General features: G+C 37.9%; 2 protein-coding genes across 11 annotated transcripts in view; one reads left to right on the top strand and one right to left on the bottom strand.

Moving 5' to 3' along the window:
- LOC110827124 (uncharacterized) overlaps positions 1-4,241 on the top strand; it is a 45,533-nt gene extending 41,292 nt beyond the window's left edge. For both annotated transcript variants that reach the window (XM_022058498.2, XM_022058497.2), the window contains 2 exons: positions 229-444; positions 3,920-4,241. In XM_022058498.2, coding sequence (XP_021914190.1) covers positions 229-444; positions 3,920-4,008 — 305 coding nt within the window. In that variant the 3' untranslated portion in view covers positions 4,009-4,241. The remainder of the gene's footprint in view (positions 1-228; positions 445-3,919) is intronic.
- Positions 4,242-4,840: 599 nt separating this feature from the next.
- The window catches only part of LOC110827141 (breast cancer anti-estrogen resistance protein 3 homolog), a 100,023-nt gene continuing 81,626 nt past the window's right edge, over positions 4,841-23,237 (bottom strand). For all 9 annotated transcript variants that reach the window (XM_087353194.1, XM_087353190.1, XM_087353192.1 and 6 more), the window contains 5 exons: positions 18,476-18,721; positions 15,675-17,230; positions 14,408-14,576; positions 13,822-14,014; positions 4,841-12,796 (listed from right to left, as the gene is read on the bottom strand). In XM_087353194.1, coding sequence (XP_087209320.1) covers positions 12,423-12,796; positions 13,822-14,014; positions 14,408-14,576; positions 15,675-17,230; positions 18,476-18,721 — 2,538 coding nt within the window. In that variant the 3' untranslated portion in view covers positions 4,841-12,422. The remainder of the gene's footprint in view (positions 12,797-13,821; positions 14,015-14,407; positions 14,577-15,674; positions 17,231-18,475; positions 18,722-23,237) is intronic.

Raw genomic sequence — 23,237 nt, 5'->3', positions numbered from 1 at the left:
GAATTCGAAAGGGTATAGAAGGTAGCGGCCGTGGTATAATGTAAAGTAATATCCTGTTGGTTCCCTTAGGGGACTGTGAAATACTACGAAAAATCTCAGTCAGAACAACCGGGCTCCGAGCCGACATTCGAACCTCGGATCTCCCGATACGAAACATGAATGTAAACCATTCGTCTGCTTCTTTTCTTATTCGGAAGTGCAGTTTTCTACGTGATTCGCGTTTTGCAGGGAACAAGGTGTTGACCGTGTTCGCGCCAACGGACCGCGCCTTCTCTGTGGTCGACTCTGACGACCTGGACCAGCTGTTGACAGTGAAGGACATGTCCCGAGCGCTAGTACTACGGCACACAATACCAGGAACGCTCTACACCGCTGGAATGAGGTTCTACCAACTACGAGACTCCATGGAGAAGGGATCCACCATCGCGCTTTACAAAACCAACGGTAAGACAAGGAAAGTCACAAACGGTCTGAGATGTGATTGCAGAGCTTCGATGCGACAAAGAAATGCTTCTGGGTTTATAATAGCCTCTGTGCATAAGCATCGGGTCACTTTGCTAATCAAGAAATTCCTCGTCTTTTATGTATCCCGAAAGTTTATTGCCCTATCTGCAAAAGACCACCATTGGCATTGTCTTGTGTTAGAATAATCCTCATTACCTGTTTCTTTAACCTCCCCTTTAATAATATTCTTGGTCTCAGAAGTGGTCTTAGGTCCAGATATTCTTATCCGCACTTTGTTCTCAAACATTTTCAATCGATATTCTTCCACAGTGTGAGAGACCAAGTTTTACACCCACACAAATCAACATTTGAAGCCGTGTCAGTTAGGAATTATAAAATTATTATCCATTGCTATACTTTTATTAAATTAAAGGTGTGACGTTTAAAATTTGTAGGGATTATTGTACTCTCAGTAGAAATCTTCGAATGTTGGTGTCTTCTTCAGCAAAACTCAGTGTGCGTATTAATTGATCTTGCCTCAGGTTAAATGGATCAGAACGCTTGGTACACAAGTGGATTTTCGGGGCTAGAGAGAAAGGAACAGTAATGTTGTCCCTAATAAACATGGCAACTTTCAATTTGAGTACGAAATCGTTGGTGAATAACTAAACGCAAAACTGAATTGGGGGTATTAGGTTTAGCTTAGTTACGCTAACAGTAATTAATATGAAGATGTTGTGAAATACATGGGGCGATCTTCAATCTCGTGTGTGCTTAAAACGTTAAAATGAAAGGCGAAAGTTGTGCCTATATGAGGTCGACCTTTCACCGTGTCTCTAGACGGAGAAGAGTGGGGTAAAAAGAATATTCCTTTCATTTCCGACCCATTATAGTTTCATGCGTCTGACAGTAGATGTCGCTTAGTTCTTCTTCAAGGAAGATGGACACTGTAATGGAATCTAGAAAGTAAAACATTTGAATAATGAAATTATTATAGGTTTTATGAAAAATGTAGAAAGCACAACTATTATATGAGTGACGAAGGACAAGGATAGCAGAATTTCTTTTTATTTTGTAACACAATACATACAAATCTGACGCTTGCCGTCTGAAGTCAGACACATCATATTAACACTTCAGAGTAGTTTATGGAGTAAAATAATTGTGTGTTGTTACGTTTATGCACTGACTCATCTCAAATTACACAAAACCTGAGTTAAAATTGCAGTGTTAAATTGCACAAACATATTTTTTGAGGTTCGTATTTAGAATCGGTACACAATGTGGTCTATTCAATTCAAATTTTTTAACTAAAAATAAATATACAAAGTACGAAGACCTTAATAAAATAGACCATTTGAGAGACTTATTGAAATTGATCTCAGAGACATAGAATGTGAGGATGTGGACTGGATTCAGCTGGCTTAGGATAAGACCCAGTGGCGGGCTCTTGTAAACAAGGTAATGAATCTTTAGACTTCATAAAAATCGAGGAATTTCTTCATCAGTGGCGCGAATGCTAGCTTCTGATGGATTACTGTACTTCAAAGAATGGCTTAGCTTGATTTTCACATTTTAAATTCAATATCGGCGAAACCTAAATCGGGACTGCATCTAGCAGTCTTCTGCAAATTCGGACACTTTTATGAGTGGTCATTTTATAGCAGAAGATGAGGAAGAGTGTAAGTATCCATGTCCGTCCTGACTAATCGTGCTTCTTCTCGTGTGCCTCCGTAAATATGGACGGCTACACCAGCCCGATCCAGAGCAGCGTGATCAGCCGGTGGCATTGGCCTCGAGGCTTTCTCTTCAATGTCGGTACAGTAGCTGTCTGTGCACAACGGCAACAGTAACCCTGAGACTACAGCACGAGTAATCTGGACGCGTCTTTGTAGTGAACGTGAAAGGACAGAGCACGATAAATAGGTTTCTGTTCAATTTCGTAATTCCACTCCCAAATTCTAAGACCACCCGTTGTCGACCATCCACTTGATACTGTTCGTTAAACACACTTACAGACTATGAGTGAGACAAGGCAAGAGTTACTCATCGCCCTGATAATGAAGGCATCAAGCGTCTCTGAAACGTCGGTAAACATTTACCAGCCCACACGGCGCCATGTCCTAGTAGACAATCACCTTTACGCTCGCCTCCGTGAGAACCTGAAATCTCGTCTGTTTTGTCTGAACACATTAGTGGTTTAGGTTCCGACAAGGCCTGTGGCCTACTGCGTTTTGGTTGAATACACATTCATCTGCCGTCTGTCTACGGTTTAAATTTGAACAAAAGACGTACGTAAGAAATGTAATGTGGACTATTTTATCAATTGTCAGTTTTTTAGGTGCGGTAAACTTACAGGTTTCGTAATGTAAGTAGGCGTGATGCTAAACGATGTGGAAATTTTCTGAATGCGACAGACGTCGGACTCACTGTTTAAGCACAGCGAGTCATACGTAAAACTGCTGAAACGTAAATTAATCCATTGTGTTTCGTAAATTAAAATTTGGTTCCGCTTTCTTTCACAAAACGGTGAGAAAGATTTATAAACAAAAACTATTCTACCGCCATTCAGATTTAATTCTTGATTGAGTGTAACGCATTTGGGCCTGGTGGAGTTGCAGGTCCACTTACCCGCACGTCTTCGTGGAATGGTGCTTAATGAAACCTTTCTTGAAGATATGACAAAGAAGTAATATTTCCGTATACACAACGAATTATATAATATATTACTTATATATTACTTTAGCCACAACATATTTCCGTTTCTCTTAAGATCATTATCAGATGACATACAGTCAAGATAATAAATTAAAATTTGAACTGCATTACATTATTTAAATTGGATATTTGTTAAAGTTTTAATATTTTAAAGTTGACGTGTTAACACTTTAACAAACCTTCTATTCAAACAATGCGATACAGTTAAATTTTTAACGCTTACCTTTTTATCGTAATAGTCTGCCACCTGACAGACAAGCACCGATTCCCGTCAACAATATGGCAGTCAATCTCTGGTTAATCCAGAAAAAAAAATCCTTTTACCGCCACTGCGTATTAATATTGGTGTAATAAATAAATTTATTAAGGCCATAGATCAAAACGGCAGTGGGTTTCTGTAATTGAAACCGACATTTCGGAAAATGAACGAGATCTAAACTAGAGAAGAGATATTTGTAGTCCCGCAAATTAGAGAAATCAAGATTAATATGTTCTGATGCATTTCTGTTTTGTACTATGTGTTCTACCTGCCCTGACAATCTCATTTCCTTTGATTTGATCACTCTAATTTTATTTAATGAAGAATACAAATTATGCTTGTAATCATGCAATTTTCTCCAGCCTCCTTTTACTTTTTCCTTCTTAGGTTCAAATTCCCTCGTCACTCTGCTCTCAAACTCTGTAAACCATGATTTTTGTTGGAACGGGATATAATGTTATCTGCTCCTTCCAACTCGTTTGTGTTTGATCTGTGCAGGTCACGTAAAGGCGAACTCGGCGAGCGTTGTGACTCAGAATATTCCTGCGACAAATGGAGTGATTCATGCCATAGACGGACTTCTGTAATGAAAACATTTAGTTCTACAACTCACAAAGTTATGTGCTCCACCCATACTACTTACTTTTCGATACAAATTTTATTAAAATCTAAGAAGTGGTAACTTACATTGGAAAGAATCAGCTATGGACTTCCACAGTATCTGTGGAATGTGCAGATGGACAGTTCCTTGATGGTCATAGAATGTGCATGGCATTCTAAGGTGTGTATATTTATCTAATAAACATAGAATTTTATAATATCACAGTTTATACTGAACCTATCGAACCCTTTCACTGTCAACATCATCCCGTCGTCATCTTGTTCCGCGCATGCGTGGTGAGATAAATAGGAAGACATGCAAATACAAGTATGTAATGGATCAAAAAGTTGATTAGCTTGTGGTAGTCATGAAAAATACTGGAAACCTCAAATAAATTCAGATATACTATAATTAATCTCTAAATGTTCCTCAGTACTTCGCTGTTTGGCAGACGCATTAAAATTCCCGTTCGGAAATGATGCAAATCCTGAATTATTACCTAAATTTAATGGTTGGTTCTCTCAAGGCACTCAAACCATTGCTCAGAACATTAAACACCATTCATCATATCTGAAACTTTCATAAATTCGCCGTAGTTTACTTCAGTATCAAATCAGCTTTGGACAATCAGAACGATAAAAGATTCGCCACAGAAAAACGTGTTAAAATAGATCCGGAAAAGTTCAACGTTCCACAATGAGAAGAATCTCAAATGTTCTTGGTTCGGAAATCCACAGATAGGACTGAAATATGGAATAGTTCGAATTAGTTTTTATTTCAAGGATTAGTTGTCTTACAAAAATTAAACAAATCAAGAGTTTTAGGGGAAAAATACATTTATTGAAAACCAGAGGAATGATCTCATTTTATATTATTGTCTTGTGTTTGATATCCACAAAGGTAGTCTGTGTTTTTTGCTAATTCTGAGTTGCGTTTCGTTGGTATCGATTTATATAATTTAATAAATTAAAGAAATATATATTTCCATTTATTTTGCTCGTGAAAACTAATTTATGAGAAAGAGCATTTCTATCTTACTTTTCATGTATTATATTAAGGTAAATTATGTTTCTTTTCAAGAAAAAGCCGTCATGAAAGATTGAATGTAATAATAGGGAATTATCACCAAAATACAACATGAAGCACGTTTAATAGTGATCGTTATGTCACTGAATACTGTATGTCATACAAATAACCTATTTACAAACATTAGGTACTGCGTTCACACATACTATAATCCCATAAGAACAACAAATTCACACAATTAGTATACATTAATCCTTTCATACATTCGTCACTTGCTACAGCTTACTGGCCATATGGTACATAATCTTAGACACAGACGCTAAGCATGAATTCTTTCGTTGCTTACATAATAATAAAATGTTAACAGACGATACATTACAACATTGAAGTATGTGTTTTTTACTATGTACAATGTTTCCATATAAGCAGTCTTTATTTCTATAAGATATCTTTCTCAACGGAAAGCATAATACCTGTAAACGTTTACGCCAGCGCAAACTGGATTACTTTTTAATTTCATTCTGTATATTACGTCGGAAACTTCAAAAGCAAAAGAATTGTATATTTGGTTATTTTATTAATCGAGTGGCAAACTGGTGAGAAGAGGAAGGAATTAACCACAGAATCATATTTCTGTATAGTACAGTTAATTTTACCTTCTTAGATGATTCATATGGACTAGGCATGAAATTGTTGATTCCAGGAAGATGTCGACTGTGGTCTTATGAGTTTTAGCGTGTAGGTGATTTTTAACGTTTCGCAGGAATGTAACGCCTCCATCTTCAAGGCACATCTAATACATTCCATATGGAAGCATAGCTGAAGTATACTGAATAACGATGGAAATAGAGGCAAGGGACGGTTCCGACCGGGTGTATAAAAATGATTTTCCTGGCTTTCCTGATTTACACTTAAAGGATTTATTCTGAAGGAATCCACCATTATGATTTTAAAAGCTCTACTCTGAGGATAGTAATGATAACTTCCTTCGAAACGTTGGTAACCACCTAGAAGACTACATAGTTCCTAAACCAAGAAAATAACAGTCATCGATTGGAGTACAAGTTTGTAGAAATCGTTTATGTGCTATGTTCCTTAGTAAGTCAGTCCATATCTCTTGGATGGTGGTTTTGAAAGCAGGCTACATTCACAAATATGTGCCATAGAGCATGGATTATATTCAAATGACACTCTAGATACAGCGATAATTTTCACACAAACATACTGACTTCCAAGGAACATTGCAAGAATTATTCGCGTATAAACCTACGGTGCTATGAAGTAAAACGTTAGTAACACGTAAGTTTTCTTTCTTTTGTCACAGATGAAGTGTTTACTGAATCTGAAGAAATCAGATGGACTGTATTTATAGCTTTTACAAAATCTGTTCCCAGTTACCGTGACCTTGCATATCTGTGTGAATCGAGATACTACCGTACACGTGCGTGAGTTATGGCGATCGTAGGTGCTTCATATTCACGTTGATAATTTCGTGGTGGAGCGGCATTTATTTACCCGAGTTCAATGAATTATTAAGTGTTGTTTAGTGTTTAGTGATGTAAATTTGAAGTGCTGAATCTCCAGTAAATGTTAAGTTGTTAAGTAATTTATTAACTGTCAGTTATTCAGCTTCAGGGGGAAACGTGACAGACATGTGAAAGTCAACCCAATACAGGTAATTCCATACATCGCTTTAAATGCTATAATTTAAGAATGTTTTCATAAGCCAATGGTAGTGAACGTTCTATACATCATATGCAGTATGGGTAACAAAGCTTGACAGGGTTCTGGCTTTTTTTTCTTTAGAAACAATTCGAAGTCTTTGGGCAGAAGTGGTGCACTAGGGATGTTTCTGTAGGCGTACCATTGGTTTAAATGTTGTTAATAATATATCTCCACACTTATGCCATTACGCTGCAATAAATTAACTTAAGCGAAAATATTAGAAATGTCAAAATTCTTTAGAGCTTCATGCAAGTAAAGCTGGATCCAGTTTTAATTACAAAGATGGAACAGAATTAATGTCAGTTTCTAAAGAAGAAATCTCATTTATCAAATTAGTTGTTCAGTGAGGACAGACAGGTCTCCTCGTAATGCCAAAGAGTGGCTGGATGCTGCACAATACCCATTAACATCTGAAGTTGGACACAAGGTCACCAGATGCTATAAATGAAATTATCATCAATTCACAAATTTGTGACAGCCACGTAATTATTTTTCTTACATAAAACATGATAGCAAAATCAGGGGCTGCCATTTTATCAGTCAACATCATACTCCAGTGTTATTAATTTTGTGGGAGTAACTTCATACTTATTGTGTGTGGACATTTAAATCAAATTAATTAAAGTACTTTTGTTCTCAGAATTGAGTTCTGTTAGTGTGAATATGGCTGTGTTCTGGGTTGTAGCAGTGTGTAGTCTGGTAGTTTACCAATATTTCAGAAGTACTTGCTTCCTCCATCATCAGGGTGACATTGGTAAATTTCTATGAGACTACACAATGCTAGAATCCAGAAGACAGCAATGTTCATACTTGCCACTGTGATAACCTCAAATTCCACTGATTTCTGTTAGTGTGAAAAGAACACAAACATTTATTTAACTTTCCACTGAAATATGAAAGAAACATTGGACTGATTCTTCAGCCTCAGATACCCTGAAAGTTTTGTCTGTGAGGATATGTGGAACAAATTACAAACTTTAAGAACATAAATTTACTTTTTGCATGTGCACATATATCACCAAAGAGAAGACATCCGACTAGAAGAACATCCAAATTCACTCGAGAAAACAGATATCTCTCGGACATGGACATTGCTGTTTTCTGAGACATTCTGGTAGTCATGACTGCAGAATGGGCTACAACGGTCGGAAGAAAGGCTGCATAAATTGAGATTGCTTATTCTGCCCGACTCTTATGAAAAAAAAGGCAGTTTATATGTTTACTTAATTTGTCAGAGTAATATGAAGAAAAACAATAAAAGTAATGAGTTTTCTTTAAACTCTGTGCAACGACATGCAGGTTGGCTTATGAAATTTGACAATTCATACTGAAATCATTCATGTTATCATCTTGATTGTCAAGATCTGGTTTCTTGTGAATACAATTAAAAGTAGTTAAATTATATGCAACATATTTTAATTGCAAGTTTAGTTTTATCAAAGTATAAAAAATACCAGTAAATATGAGCATAGTCCATACAGTAATATACAGAAAGAATTTCTGTAATTTTAGTGTCACATTGCATTTGCACATTTTTGTGCATGTACGCAGAAACTGTTTGTTCCCGTTACCGGACACTGTTATGTTTATACATTCTGAAGGGAAAGATTCATATTCAAGGGAAGAACATTTCATACACTTGCTGTATTCAGACTTGAAATGAAATCTAATTTATAATTATAATGTGACTGGTATTAAATCAAGACTTTTATGTACAATTAGCCCAATGTTTATCTGTGGTACATGGGTTATATGATGGGTACATTCAAGTATATGTTGCAAGCTACAGCATTTGTTGTTATCACTTTAGTAAACATACATACTTTTCTTCGCTAGTTAGATTTTAAATTACCAACTTTACTGTTGAAAATAGGTTACTACCTACATCACTTATTTCCTGGATTCTATTCCACTTATACTGGTCATCTTCATTCCAATTAAACTCTTTAAAAAGACATTGGTAACTGTACAAACTCCTTTCATCATTCATTACCTCAGCTTCTTGCCCAAAGAATGTATTTATGGCCTTCATTTCTTTCTCAGAACAAACAGAAATTATTTTCCTTAACATCATTAACCAGTTGACATCTACCAAATGCTTCACTCTTTGGAGGTGGCATACACAACCCCTGGTCTATGGGCCGGATTTGGTCAGCCTTTATTTTTTTATATAGGATTTACAAGTCCTTTTATCACTGCACTAGACTGAATATCAGATTTCATGGCATGTATCCATGATAAGAAAATTGATGATCTAGCCTGAGATAACTTAAAGGTTACCTGCTTTAGAGGATTAATTATGTCATCCTTGTGTTGCATCTCAAGCACTGTCCAGGTTTGTGTGCAATTTCCTTTTCTTGTATGATAAAGGGTAGATAGCTTTCAAAGAAACATTACCAGATTGTAATCAATCCCTTCTACAACCTATTCTCCTGCTTTTTAATCAACACTTTTGTGTGATTTTGGCTTTTACATTTAGAACATGAACAAAAAATACAAAAGACACTTGATGAATTCTGAAAGTGATTTAAATGTTAGGAAGTCGATGATGTAAATTTAAATTTGGATAGTGTAAATTTAGGATGCAATTGTTTCTTCTCTCAACCCATTTATGCAAATTTGAATGCCTCTGGAAACAAATGCTTTATTGTTTTTTATGTAGAAATCTTCAGTAAAGAGAAAGGCAACATGAAATTAGCATATAAGTGGGCTTCTTTATAGAACTTGTTGATTATGGTAGGAAAGAAAGGCATTATTAATTGCAGTTAGACAGACCTGTTCTACATCCTTGACTTAGGTGTATGAAGGATCTATTGAATGTAAATAAATTCTATTCTATTCTAGAGAATGATGTTAATCAGTTATTGCTTGTTTCTGCATTCCAGTATTTGGGTGATTCTTTGGAGGGGGTGACAAATTATAATCACTAATAAGACGCTGTTCCAGTATTATACAGTGCCCAGCCCTGTTTCACAAGGTGAAATGTTTTACGTTCCTCACTCAAGCGATGGCTTATTGTCACCAAGTTTCTCATAACAGAACAGAAATTACAAATCTATAACCCTTCTTGAGTTACAAGACAGCAGACTGTATGTAAAGCCAGTAAAAAGAATTTCAATGACTTTTTTTACAAATTTACATAAAATGACGTCAGTGTTACTTATATTCCCGAAGGATTTTTATGTTGTATATATAAAGTTTGTTCTGTTGCAATTGACATTGATTTACATTCTAAAACAATGACTGCAAACAGCTCAATTGCAACAGAACAAACTTTATGTATATGAATATATACATATTCATATACATAAAGTTTGTTCTGTTGCAATTGAGATGTTTTCAGTCATTGTTTTAGAATGTAAATCAATGTCAGTTCACAGATTAAGAGGTAACTTTTAACCTGAAAGTGTGATCTATCACAAGATCACAGACTGACCTGTAATTTTAACAACAAAGAATAGTATTGGACACACGGAGATTTACATTCATTATATAAATCATATTTTTTAAAAATCTGTAAAATAATCTCTAATATAAATAGAACATTTTCCAATAGCACATTAAAATCTGCAACTTTTAAAAAATGTGATAATTTCTGGGGTATCATCCACTTTGGCAGTGATGTAGCCAGGATTTAGAGACTTACATTGGAGGTCTTATGTTTCTTTATACAAGGGACATTTCAAATGTTACCTGTATGTGATTAATGAAATACTTGATTCAATAACAAATCAATATAAATTTTATTTCAAAACTTACTCCCATCTTCTCTACTCACTGCAGTCACCACCAAGGCCAACACATTTCATCTATGAATGACACTTATAATTAAATGCAGTTCAGTAATCATCTGTGCTCAGTTGGCATATTGATGCTGTAAGCCTTGTTGATGGCATCTTCAGGTTCAAAATGGCATCCCCAAAGTGGCTATTTTACTCAAGATAAAAAGTTTTGATATGGGGACGTATTCAGGACCTGCAGTTTACTTTGCACATTAGAATGTTGAAAGGTGGCATATTCCTGAAGCAGCATTATGCCACCTTCCAGCACATTCCATTGTTTCCGATACAAGGCAGATCTCAATTTGTCATCTAATAACTGTTGCATAATATGCATCAGTCATGGTGATTTAGGTGGCATGGGATAGTTGGCCTCTGGTGGGAGAGAAACATGGCGTACTCTACTTTCATAAAGCCCTGACAGTCATGCAGTCTTATTCCAAATTGAGATGGCATCTTCCCCAATAAAACATGAAATCTGATTGGTTCTCAAACCTGGTTATTTGAAACTCATTACATGATCATATTGCGATACAGGTAACTTTCAAAATGACCCTCATGTAGTTTTACATCTGATGGATTTAGTATTAGACATATGGAGGCTATGTGTCCGGTGAAAATATAATCTTAGGCCGTCATCTAATTGAAAATTATGTTGTTATCCATTACACTGTCATGTCATTATTATTATTCTTCTTCTATGGCTCTCTGGTCTGTATTCAGTCCATGGCCTCCTCAATTCTCCTCTTCCATTCGGTCCTCTGTTAGGTCCATCTGTCCGAGGCTTTGATCGAGGTTTCAAAACATCTTCCTTTTTACGGTGCAAGGTTGTTAGCCTTGGAGGATCAGGGTACCTGTCTTAGACTGACCTCTCCCCCTTGACCAATCTGGCTAGCGAGGCCCTACCGCCAGCAAAGCATCTTTATTATTACCAAGTTAAAATCTCTGCAGCAAATTTAGTATCCGTAGCTTCCAGTGACTTCAGATTTCTCTTCTAATTGCTGATTATTTGTGGATTAAGTACAATGTGGTGTGGCCGGCTGTTATATGGACCCAATCCCATGTTTTGTATGGCGGTTCCCTTTCCAAAGATGCAATTTCATGTAGCATATTAGAGCTGCCTGTGTTCTAGGAATATGATTTCTGCACAGAGAGTACAGAAGCACTTCCTGGTGAATACTGTCTTTATTTCTTGGACACCCGATATTACTGAGTCAGTTTATTTGTATAGAAATACAATTGTATTAGGTATCTTACCATCCATTTTTCATAAAAAAGAGGGAGGGGGGAGACGGAGAGAAAAAGTCTTCAAGAAGTCAGGCAGATGCTATTTATCCTAATATGAAGCTAATCTAGGTCATTGGTCCAAATATAAGGAAGGACTGTTTATATTACGCTTTCTTCGTAAAGAGTTGTTTGAATAAAATTATTTGTTTGTGTAATCTACTTGAATTAATGAACAAATTTGCTGCTTGAATTACTGCAGAGGGGGCCAGCAGTTTAACACGGGCTCTAAACCATAGGGAAGTCCTGGTATTTTCCACATTCTCAAATTCATCAAGAATTCAACTTCAATATCCTTAAGTGATAGTTTACTTATCCTCTTTCCTGAAGGCAGTGCTTCCTAAATATGGAATGAGATTTGATTGAGTGTCTGGTATGAGATAAAAGTTGTTTTACTGTCAGTAGCACACAGAGTTATATAACTGAAATCAGTTGATTTGAAGCAATTCAAGTTGGACCTCACTGCTACATAACACCAGTGCAAGTTACTGCACAAAAATACAACTTTTTCCCTATCCACATACAAAAATGATCAAGTTTCAGTGTTGAAATTGCACACAGGATTACATACATTCAGAATTAAAGTTCAGACAGTGGTTCCTATAGCAGGAATGCCTGGTGAAGCAGGTGTGCTCAACTGAGGAGGTTCACACTTTTCTGACATAACAGTGAGCACCTGTTCAAATTTGGCATGTCTCTCTTCTGCAGCGACACAAGCACCACGACTTCCCCACAAAAACTTCAGATGAAATTCTGTGTGAAAAGCATCCATAAGTAATTCATCCACTTTATAATCTTCTAGAACAATCTCGGCATTCCGTCGGAACGTAGCAAGTGATTCACCAAATTTACGTGCGGATTCCATGTGGGCAAACAGTGTTCCAAGACCAAAATCTGCAGTTGATTCCCATGGCCCTAGACAGCTGCTGACAATAGAGTTGTTGCCATTAGGGTTGATGCCTGCAAACAAACGTAACATTTACATTAATAATTCAACTTATGGAGGAAGATATGTTAAGAAATACTAGGTTATAGTATACACATATTTGAAGTTTTCCTGTGTACAGTCTTCGTTTTATTTGTCACTGCCACATTGAATATTAGTTAATTGTTTCAGACTGTTAAATCTCCGTAAAGTGCATCTAACCTTCTATTATTTTATTGGAAAGGATAGTTCCATTATGTTAGGTTATGTTGTTGTCATTGGAGGCTATCCCACCACCTTCATAGATCATACCATCAACAGTGGCTGTGTGAACTGATGTGATAGAGCACAAATATTATTCTATATATATATGTGTGTGTGTGTGTGTGTGTGTGAAATTGTGTATGGTGATATGTGTGTAAAAGATATACAATTATAGGTCATTTATGAGGCAAATATGGAACTTTATTAAGGTAATTCTTATGTATGTGAACTAACAACAAATTCAATGTGATTTTATGGTTTAAAATCAATAACTGCTGAACTATTTATTATAGCTAGTGATACGGAGTTTTGAACAGAAATTTATAACAAATTTGTCGCTATAAATGTTGCATGGTTCATTGTAAGTAAAAAAATTAGAAAATTGGTATTAGTATGAAACACGGGGTCCGCAGTGGCTGCGCATTCTGAGGAGTGGGCCTTGTGCCGCTTGGTCGCCAGGACCATGGGTTCGAATCCCACTCAAGCCATGGATGTTTGTCCACGTTTTTCTGTGTTGTGCTGTCCTGTGTACAGGTCGAGGCCTTGCGACAGGCCGATCCCTCGTCCAAGGAGTCCTACCGAAAGTCTATAGATCGAGCCAACGAAAAGTTGGGACCCGCAGTGCTCAGGCACTTCCCAGTATCCCAGTATGAAACACTGAGTTCTTGCAGTATTTCTTTTTTAAAAATTTAACTGAGTTAAGAGTGTGTTTTAACCAAGAGAATTTGATTAGGCAGATTTGCAAACTGGTAATTTTGTAAAAAAAAATCCAGTATTAATCTGAATGTAAAATTACCTAGAATGTCATCAAGAGTTCTTTCTTGCAGTAATACAAATGGAAGCAAATGTGGGATTGTTGTATTTGGTGCCTGTGGGTTAGTACATTCATTCATGCTCTTCAAGGTTGGGCGAAGTTTAGCCTCAAAGTTGAATGCACTGTCCGTAAACTTCTGGCGTAGAACGTGCCACGTTGCTGATAGCCTTTGAATCTGCAAGAATAAAGTTCATGCTGTTAATCTTGAAATAAGAACAGTCCCGATTTATTGACATTAATGAAAATATTAACTTTGATATTTTCAAATTGTTTAGTGATGAAATGTAGATGGCTAGGAATGCTGGTTGGAGGAATGTTTCATATTGAATGCAAAATAATTACAGCACAATTTTTTAAGTAATTTAGATATAACAGGAACATGTGCATGTAATTACCAAAGGTTAACTGAAAAGAGAATACTTGAAGGCAAAAGCAGAATCCAGCTTCTAAAATCTTGTAGTTTTTAAATGACGGACAAAGTCTGAAGAAACAATTTTAAATATTATAACACATCACTGTCATAAACCTTTGGACTTCAACAAAACAGGTTATATCTTCTTCTGCTTACCTGTGGCATACAAAGTCCCATCATCACTCCACAGAAGCCATAAAGGTTCCCCAAAGCTGTCTTGGTGTCTATTGCAACTTGAATCCACTTGTTAAGAGCTTCAGCACGATCTGCCTCCGTTGCACATGTTAGTATGGTTACTGCCACAAGTAGCTTCAGGCATTCCGTCCTGCCAGGAAAAGAGATACACAAATATAATGAGTGTTTCTACAGGGTTACAATAAAATAACTTTACTAGGACAATGAGTAAAACCTTCAATATTTCATGTGTGAATAATACTAGGCCACTCCTTACCCACTGTTTCTGTAAAATTCATATCCATCCACTGAACGCATTGATAGTGTGTAAATTAAACTTTCACGATTTTGTACTTCACTATAATTTTTCTTTTGCAGATTATTAATATCTTTTCTCAATTCATTAACTTGTGTTTCCACACAAGGGGCAAGAGGCGCTCAAAATGTTTGAATGTTTACAATTACTAGCACCAAGTTTCATTGGATAAAGATTTCTGTCTTCTGGGTTGTTGCGCTATGTCGTCTGGTCGATGTTCATCAGGTCGATGAATAATATTCATGATGGAGGCAGTATGACCTCTGAAACGTTGGTAAACATCGACCAGACTACACGGCGCAACAACCCAGAAGACAGAAATCTTCATACTCACCGCTGTGAAAACCTCAAATCTTACATTTTATTGGATAGTTTTTTATAACTTCACAAGTGTGTTGAAAATAAACATAAACTGACAAATACTATGCTGTTAGAAGACTAATAAGGATGAATTCAGTTCTGCAAAATATCTGATTTGATGAATTGTAAGCTGAAGTAAAGTAACTAAAAATTCTGGTGATTAAGTTCGTAGATCTAAGACGGAAATTAACCTCAGACTTACTGTGTTTTATTCACCTGAACTGTAAACATTTTACAGCATTTGGATTCTGATAGCAACAAATCACAAATTTATGACAACTTAAAACAAAGAATCTAAATTGGGGCATATGCCATAAATGAGATTAGTGCCACTGATTAAAGAAACACTTTGATGCACCTCCATAACATTGACATGTAAATAATAGTGATGTTGAGTTATATATTATATATGGTTCTGAAGAAGTGAAATTGAGGTTATATTAGTGAAAGTCTATTTTGTCCAATATTTCTAGGGCTGCTAAACTCCCAGAATTCTACAGTAAAACCACTTCACATTTTGATAATATGATAGTGATTATAAAATAGGTTATTTATATAAGAAGCTTTTCTCACCTTTCAATAAGATCAAGCCTTAGTTGGTGGCCATGCGGCAGTGTGCAAAGCTCAATGCCACAACTGATACCCAAACCCAGGTCTCCTTCCCAACATCCACTGGCTCTTGCACCACCACCAATTGTGAGCTCCAAGTCTACCCGGGTTAAGTGATTTGCTAGTATTCTTGGTCCTGTTTCCTGAAGCATCATCTTGATTCCCTGAAGTGCTGTGGCATCTAGTGGCTTGTTCTCCAGCGTTGGAAGCAGTAAAGTCTGGAAATTTTCTAAGTCAAAAGCAGACGGTGGCTCTGGGTCAGGGACTGAGAGTAACAGAAGCGAGTCTTCAGCAGCAGAATCATATTCAAGCGGTTTCAGAGTTGACGAGGAACATGAAGTGGCGAGCACTGAATTGCTCAGTTGACGAACATGCCCATGACAGTAGCGCGGATTTTTAATAACAACCCCACCTGAACGATGTTGGGATAATGTTGAAGTATTGATAGACTCGGTCGTATCCCCCGCTGCTGAACTCTGAGCTGAATCTCCAGAACCATTTCCAGAATCACTTCCAGAAGCATGATATGATGCTACTCTCTGGAAAGTGCCATGATGTCCTTGAGATAAAGAGGAAGGGTTAGGGTCACAACTAGCGCCAGTGGCCAGTATGCCACTTAGACGTCCACTCCCAGAACCATTATCCTGATGTGCACTATCACTATTGACCTTCTCTGGCAAGGGAGGAGCAGCATTACCACTGCTGTCTTTTGAGTTTGTGCGCATAATTGAGGGTATACGACTAGGTTTTGGAGGAGGTTGCTCTGGTAATAAACCAGAATCTCCTTCTAAGTCCTGAAGTTGTTGATTGTCACCCACGAAACCAAACCTTCGTCTTTCCAGGCACGGACTAAGAGCTGGGTCACTGGTGACACGCACCATTTTGCCGTTCTTTGTCGGCAAAGTTGCTGATCCAGATACCGGCGAATGTTGTTTGGCACAAGTCATTCCTGCTGATCTTGGCAATGAGTGTGTGGAGAATTTACTTCCACTGTTACCTGCGTTGGATTCGTGGTATGCTGACCGCGTCATTGTCGAGTTCTGGATGACTCCATCTGCACTGTTGCTCTTCTCTTCTGGTCCTCTTGGTGACATGATCTGCTGAGGTCTTCCATTTATTTCTGCCGGTGTTAGGGATTGACTCCGTTGTTTTTTACTAGGTAAACGAGGAGGTGTCTCACGTTTAGTTCTGGGTGGTGAGTGTACTGGGCTCTTGTAGGAATTGTACGGATTGTAGCGGAGTGTGCCAGCAGCTGCTGTTAAGGGTGATGCCAGGGGTGAAACAACACAAGAACCACCCCCTCCACTGCCAGTAATTTGCTGCTGGAGACCATATTTTGTTGCATAGAAAGATAAGGGGTAAAGACGATTTCTTGGTGTCTGGATGCGAGCTCCAGAAGCTGACGAAATAGCTTTGCCGCTACCTACATAAAAGGTGATGAGATCGGGTACGGTGTCATAAGCATCATCCTCGAACTGGTACTGTACCCTCTCATACACAGTGTCTGGCTGAATCACAACCTGCAATACACAAAAAGGTTTGTCAAAAAAAATATTATCAATATAAATAATATATAAATATTATTGTTTTATAAAACATTATTTATTCTATGGTATTACTTAAATTATATGTGTGATAATTATAAGGAATAGTATGCCTTCAAGGAAGATTGATTAACTGACTGACTGGATTGATTGATTGATTGATTGATTGATGTGAACGTTTTTGTGCCAGGCAGTTCATAATTTAATTCAAGGCAGCCATTCCTCATATGACATTATTGATGATACTATATTCAGCCAATATAGGTTTGTTGACATGTTAGTAACAGCCAACGGGAAATTACATATTGGTAGGTTATAGTAGACTTTTTTTACATTTCTGTCTGATCTGTCACATTAAATTATATTAAAATGTGGTTGTAAAACTTAACAGACAAGAACAGAGTTTAAGGTAGATGAGCACACACGATATGTTCGGAAGTAATTCATGTTAGGCATAAATGTATAAAATTAAAATGTGTGTTTATATATATATATATATATGTGTGTATATAACAGATAAAAGTTATTAAGCTTAATGCCATTAAGTTACTTTTGGAAGGTGTGCATTTCTAATTCTGGCTGGGTGTCAATTATTCTGCCCAAGGTTTAGTTTTAGGGTTTTCCTCTATCCCTTCAGCTGAATGCCGGGTTAATACCTTAAATAGATCACGACTGATTTCTTCCATATTTCTCTCAAATCAGCTAGCTGTGCTGTTTTTGACGAACGATTCTGCACGTCATTATTACTAAATGTTCGAGGTCAAGAATGAGTGGAGTTATACCTCCACTTACCGATGTGTCTCAATGGTGTAGTGCTTAAAAAGCACACTATTTTATCTTTGCTAAGTGTACTCACCATTATTTTTCCTACCTAACAAATAATTGTAAAAAAATTTCATTCAGAATTAAACTAAAATAATATACCTTGCTCATGGCAGTTTGATGGATTACTTTCAACGATTCATTTAAGGGACAGACTTACATATAAAACCACGCTTGCTGAATTGGCTACGTTGAGGACTTCTGTTAGGTGGAGCTTGTTCAACGTCATGTCGGTTGAGGGACGTAAAGTTAATAGATGTGTAGCCATCTTTGTTCATTTGTACACTATTTTATATTTTATCACGAATACTGGGAAATCACAGAAATTCGGTGATTTTTTTTTAAAAATGTGCTGAGGTCACCAGCGTTCTTCTCTGTGCGCCGAGAACCAGTAGGTACCTTGTTGATGACAAAGTGCAGGCTCTGCCCTTTCCAGCGGCAGGTGAGGACGTAGTTGCCCGGCTGTGAAGTGCAGTCCCTCACGAGGAAGTCACCGTCCTTTTCCACGATCTCTTCGGCGCGCTGTCGCGGGATGGCCCCGTGATACCACGCGTGCGACCTTAAATCTCGCGTGTCCAAACTCAACTCCCATTCGAGCGCCTTCTTCAGCTGCACCGGATCGGCCGTGGGATCTGGCGTTGCCTCCTGGAAAACAAACTTGTTAGAATCACATTCTTTCCAACTGTCTGACCAACTTTAAAATCACGTGAATGTTTTTTTTTATGAAAATCAAATAATTTTTTGAAGTTATGTATCGAGTAATTTAAAAATAGAACATGGGAGGAATGACCAGGCCTTTGCACACATCTCAGTCTGTAGAAGTCTTCCGCCCTGATGATAGACGCAGCAAGTACCTCTGAAACCTCGCTACACGTCGCCATATCCCATAAGACAGTCATTTTCGAAATTTAAGGTGTTTTAAAACAGGGTGCTGAGTGCGATATTTGGATCTGAGAGGGACGGGACGGGTGCCTGCAGAAAACAGTGTAGTGAGGACATTCGTAATTTGTTCTCTTCAGCAATTATTACTGGGGTTATCATTTTTATAAAGGATAAAATGAGCGAGGCCTGCATTCTTCCTGATCCTTAGAGTTACACAGATTTTTCGATCGTCGTTAATTATGACTGGAATCTTTATCTTCCGACTTCTCTCATTATATTGCTGAATGCTGTTAAAGTGGGAGATAGTCTACTAAGGTCCACATCTGCTATTACTGTTCTTGCGTATTCCGCAACTGAAGTCCAATATTCATACTTTTTTAAAGCGCTTTCAATGCTCTGTAATTAACTATTAAAGCTAATGCTACTGTGTAAGACTGCTACTGCTTTACGCCAGCCTTCACCAGAACATTTCTTAAATTGGTACAGTTTTAAATTTACGCTAAGAGCCTCCCTGCATTTTCATAAAAAGGAAGTGACATGCAAACAAGGGAAATTCTGTAAGTATAAAAAGTGGCAGGGAAGCGAACAGTGGCGGATTGGTCATAGTATTGACCATCATATATAATTTATTAATTAAAACAATCAGTGCAGTCAGAAATCTCTTGAACGACTGGGATTACTCGATAAGATACTCGTAAGATTGAACTTTCTGACGGATATCGCGGTTTCAGTATTCGGCCCCAACATTTCCCAGTGAATGATCCAAAAGTTTATTGCATGATATTGCCTCATATACGTAGCACGTACATCCATTAATTTCCCAAGGCCCTGGGGCTGTTTTCCCAGCAGTTCGCCCCCGGCTGGGTGGAAATGGAAGACGAAGGAGAGAATCGGGGATGAAGGGAGTCGTGGTGGCAAATACGGAGGGTTGAGGGACGAGCTGCTAGTACAGGGAAAGGGCGTTTCACAAGAAGAAAATCAGGGTCGGGATATTTGGATCGATGCGCTGGCAGAACAAGGGTAAACGATTCGGACAGAATATTACCAAGAATTACTTTATATGTCATATTCCCCAAGTCAGAAATGTTTTTTTATTGATCGTTTCGTCAGACGAAAGGACATATGCCTATTATATTTCGATGATTTCTAAGGAACTTCTTGTAAGCAACATCCTTCAATTTCACCCATTCTCACTCCGACCATGTTCCTAAGTCGTGGAGGGAATTGTATGCGAATATGAAACAATGCGCCACTACGATTCTTACAGATGTACAGTCTCCCGACGAATTTATGAATAATTTATATCGTAATTGATTTTAGCTACATCAGTCCCCTCCTCCGAAACGTTGAAAAACGGTTATAAGACTACATGGCGTCACTACCCAGAATACCACAATCGACAGTGTTTGGAAATTCCAAAAACACAGCTTAACAAGATTATAAATGTGTACTCTTTGTTGTAAAATAATATCCAAGGTCGTTGTTGCAGCGTAATCCATGGCCATTGTAACAATGTAATAAATGACGCGACAGACAGACTAGACGTGGACTGACATTTAATGTATTGTTGGTTAGATGTTGGTGCGTTGACCTGAGATGTAACTGTTAGTTACAACAAAACTGTACATGATGCCTGGTTCGTACCGCCAAATTAAAGCTTCATAAGCACGGTTTCATGGAATTGTCAGCCAGTGTACTCAGTGAAAGATATTGGGAGATACAGTAGCGTGCTTGTTGCGGTGATGCAGCCTGCATCGATAGGCTATGCTTTCCGTTTGTGACTCCACGGGCCTGTAATGAGTTTCCCCGCGTCTGGAACACATTCGGTTGCACAGGCAAGACGGACAAGCAACGCAGCAAAAACGTACAAAGAACGCCTTGTCCTATACTGCTGGACAGCGGGACAACTGTAAGCCACGACAAATAAAGTACTGTTATGCACAAATTAATCTTCTGCGTGCTTCGCCGTATTAATACTGCTGTCAGTGGTAACCGGCCTGTTGTTTTGTACGGGTGAGAAACTTGGTCTCGCTTATTAAGGAATAGATTGATAAGGGGGTTTGAGAACGGATTCATGAAAAGAATATCTTGACATGAAGGAGCTTCACAGTTTCACCTTAATGACTATGAAATCAGGACGAATGATAAGGGCGGGACATATAGCACTCATGGGACAGGAGAGAAATTTTTACAAAATTTAGTCACAAAACCTGAGAGAAAAAATTTGGGAGACCTAAGCGTAGATGGCAGTATAATGTTAAAAGGTATCTTGAAGACATGGGGCTTGAAGATATGGATTGGATTCATCTGGCTAAGGATAAGAACCACTGGCGGGATCTTGTGAACACGGTAATGAACTTTAGAATGTCATAAAAAGCGGGGAATTTGATTAGCTGGGCGACGAGTAGCTTCTCAAAAAGTTCTCTCCTCCACCGAGTTAATTACCACAGATAAAGGAGTGCTAAGATTATCTGGACATAAGGAAGTCTGTAGTATATTATCCCGTGTATGTTGAATGTATAAAGAGTGTGAAAAGTGACGTGCAGAAAAAAATAACAACGAACTTAATAACTTAAAACGTTTTATCTACAAGTAGTGTTGTTGGTAATGCGATCAAATCAAGATCGAAGGCTCATGGTGGTTTTCCAGGCTGTAGACATTGAAAATTCGTTTCATGTTATCCTTACTCATTTTCACACTTGCTAAAGTTTAATCACGCGTTCTGCGTGATCTGTTACCCCACGCAACCAGAAATTCTTAGTGCCACCACGAAGGTGAGTGCGGGCGATATTAGGGAGTCCTTTAAAACGGCTTGTGCTCAGGAAATGCTTATTAATCCCCCATAATGTGACGCACGATGTGTCACATGAACGTGAGAGGCATGTCTGAATAACTCGGCACATTATCGCGCAGCAGGGGTGCCCAATGAGATATTCGTGAAATGCTAGTCACAATAGGTCACTTTTATGAAATCCAAATGTTTATTGCCATACTTACAACAGCCCCCAACCATGTCCGAATACTGAATGTCGTGGTTTCACGCTGAGATTTGTACACCCTCGCCCAAACCCAAAGATCGCTTATCACCCCTTGTCGGCTGTCGAGATTGGTTATTCAATATATTCGCAGCTACCCTCCATATCTGGAGGCCATCTCCTGCGTCTCCAACTTGAAGGCGCGTCATGCAGTGGTGACTGGGGACCCACTTAGCACTGAATAGTTACCTACTGGCTTTGTTTGATTTATTTATGTGAGTGAAAGACATTTCGTGTTGACTGAAATTTTGTTTAAATACCTGAAGATTCATACCAGTGCTAAAAATCTAGGGATTTTCAACCTTTTAAGACCGCTAGCCACATTCAACTGTCTACTCGCTAGCCGTCTTCCACACGTAAATGATAACTTACTGAATCATTACAGTGATTTATTACAAATGTAACTATCGCAAAACGTGTCCGTCTTCTGGGTTGTTGCGCCGTTGTCTGGTAGAAATTTACAGAGATTTCGGAGGTGCTTGCAGACTTCGTCATTAAGGGGCAACAACCCAGAAGACTGCCATCTTCATATTCGCCGCTGTGAGAACCTGAAATCTCACTGGCTCAGTTTCACATACGCCTTTTACTTAGTAACGTTTTAACAGGTTTGTTAATTTAATAAACTGCTCATGTTTAACTGTGGCGATGAAGTAGTCTTTTAGTCATAAAGTATCATACATGCATGCGACCCAGGTTGATAACCCCTGACCTAGACTGTATAATGTTTATCTTGATATGTACATGGGCCTACATGCTTTTGGGTCGATATTTCTTTACTTTATTGTTTGTCTAGTGTCAGTTCTGCCATGTCCAACCCTGGTCTGTTTAGTACCATGCTTCAGAAACTGTATACGGATTAATGATGCATAATGTCCCTTACTCTGTAGCCTTTGGAGGCGAAATTAGATTCTGCTGGCAGAGGATAAGAGGATTATTGGAAGAGTCGAGATTGGACAAGATATTACGCAACTAAGACCAGAATGTTGTCTGTACTGTGGAACATTGTATCTGTAACACATACCAAAATGCGGTATTCGGTTAAATAAGTGCAGTTTTTCATCAGTGAAAAATTTAACATGGTAGAATCGTGCAGATAGTATTTAATTTCGAGCACAGGTACAATTACTTTCCTCGAAGAAGAATAAAAAATGATCAGCCGATATATTAGGAAATATGAGTGACATTCTTTATTTCTTGTATGAGTAGAAAAAATACCACACATGATATACTACTTAAATACTTTC

This window comes from Zootermopsis nevadensis, unplaced genomic scaffold (genome assembly GCF_977971745.1).
Source record: "Zootermopsis nevadensis isolate Lab colony 2312 unplaced genomic scaffold, Znev_1.0 Znev_ptg000021l, whole genome shotgun sequence".
Classification (NCBI taxonomy): Eukaryota; Metazoa; Arthropoda; class Insecta; order Blattodea; family Termopsidae; genus Zootermopsis; species Zootermopsis nevadensis.
Note: the sequence above shows the minus strand (reverse complement) of the source record. Positions and strands in the feature narration are given on the sequence as shown.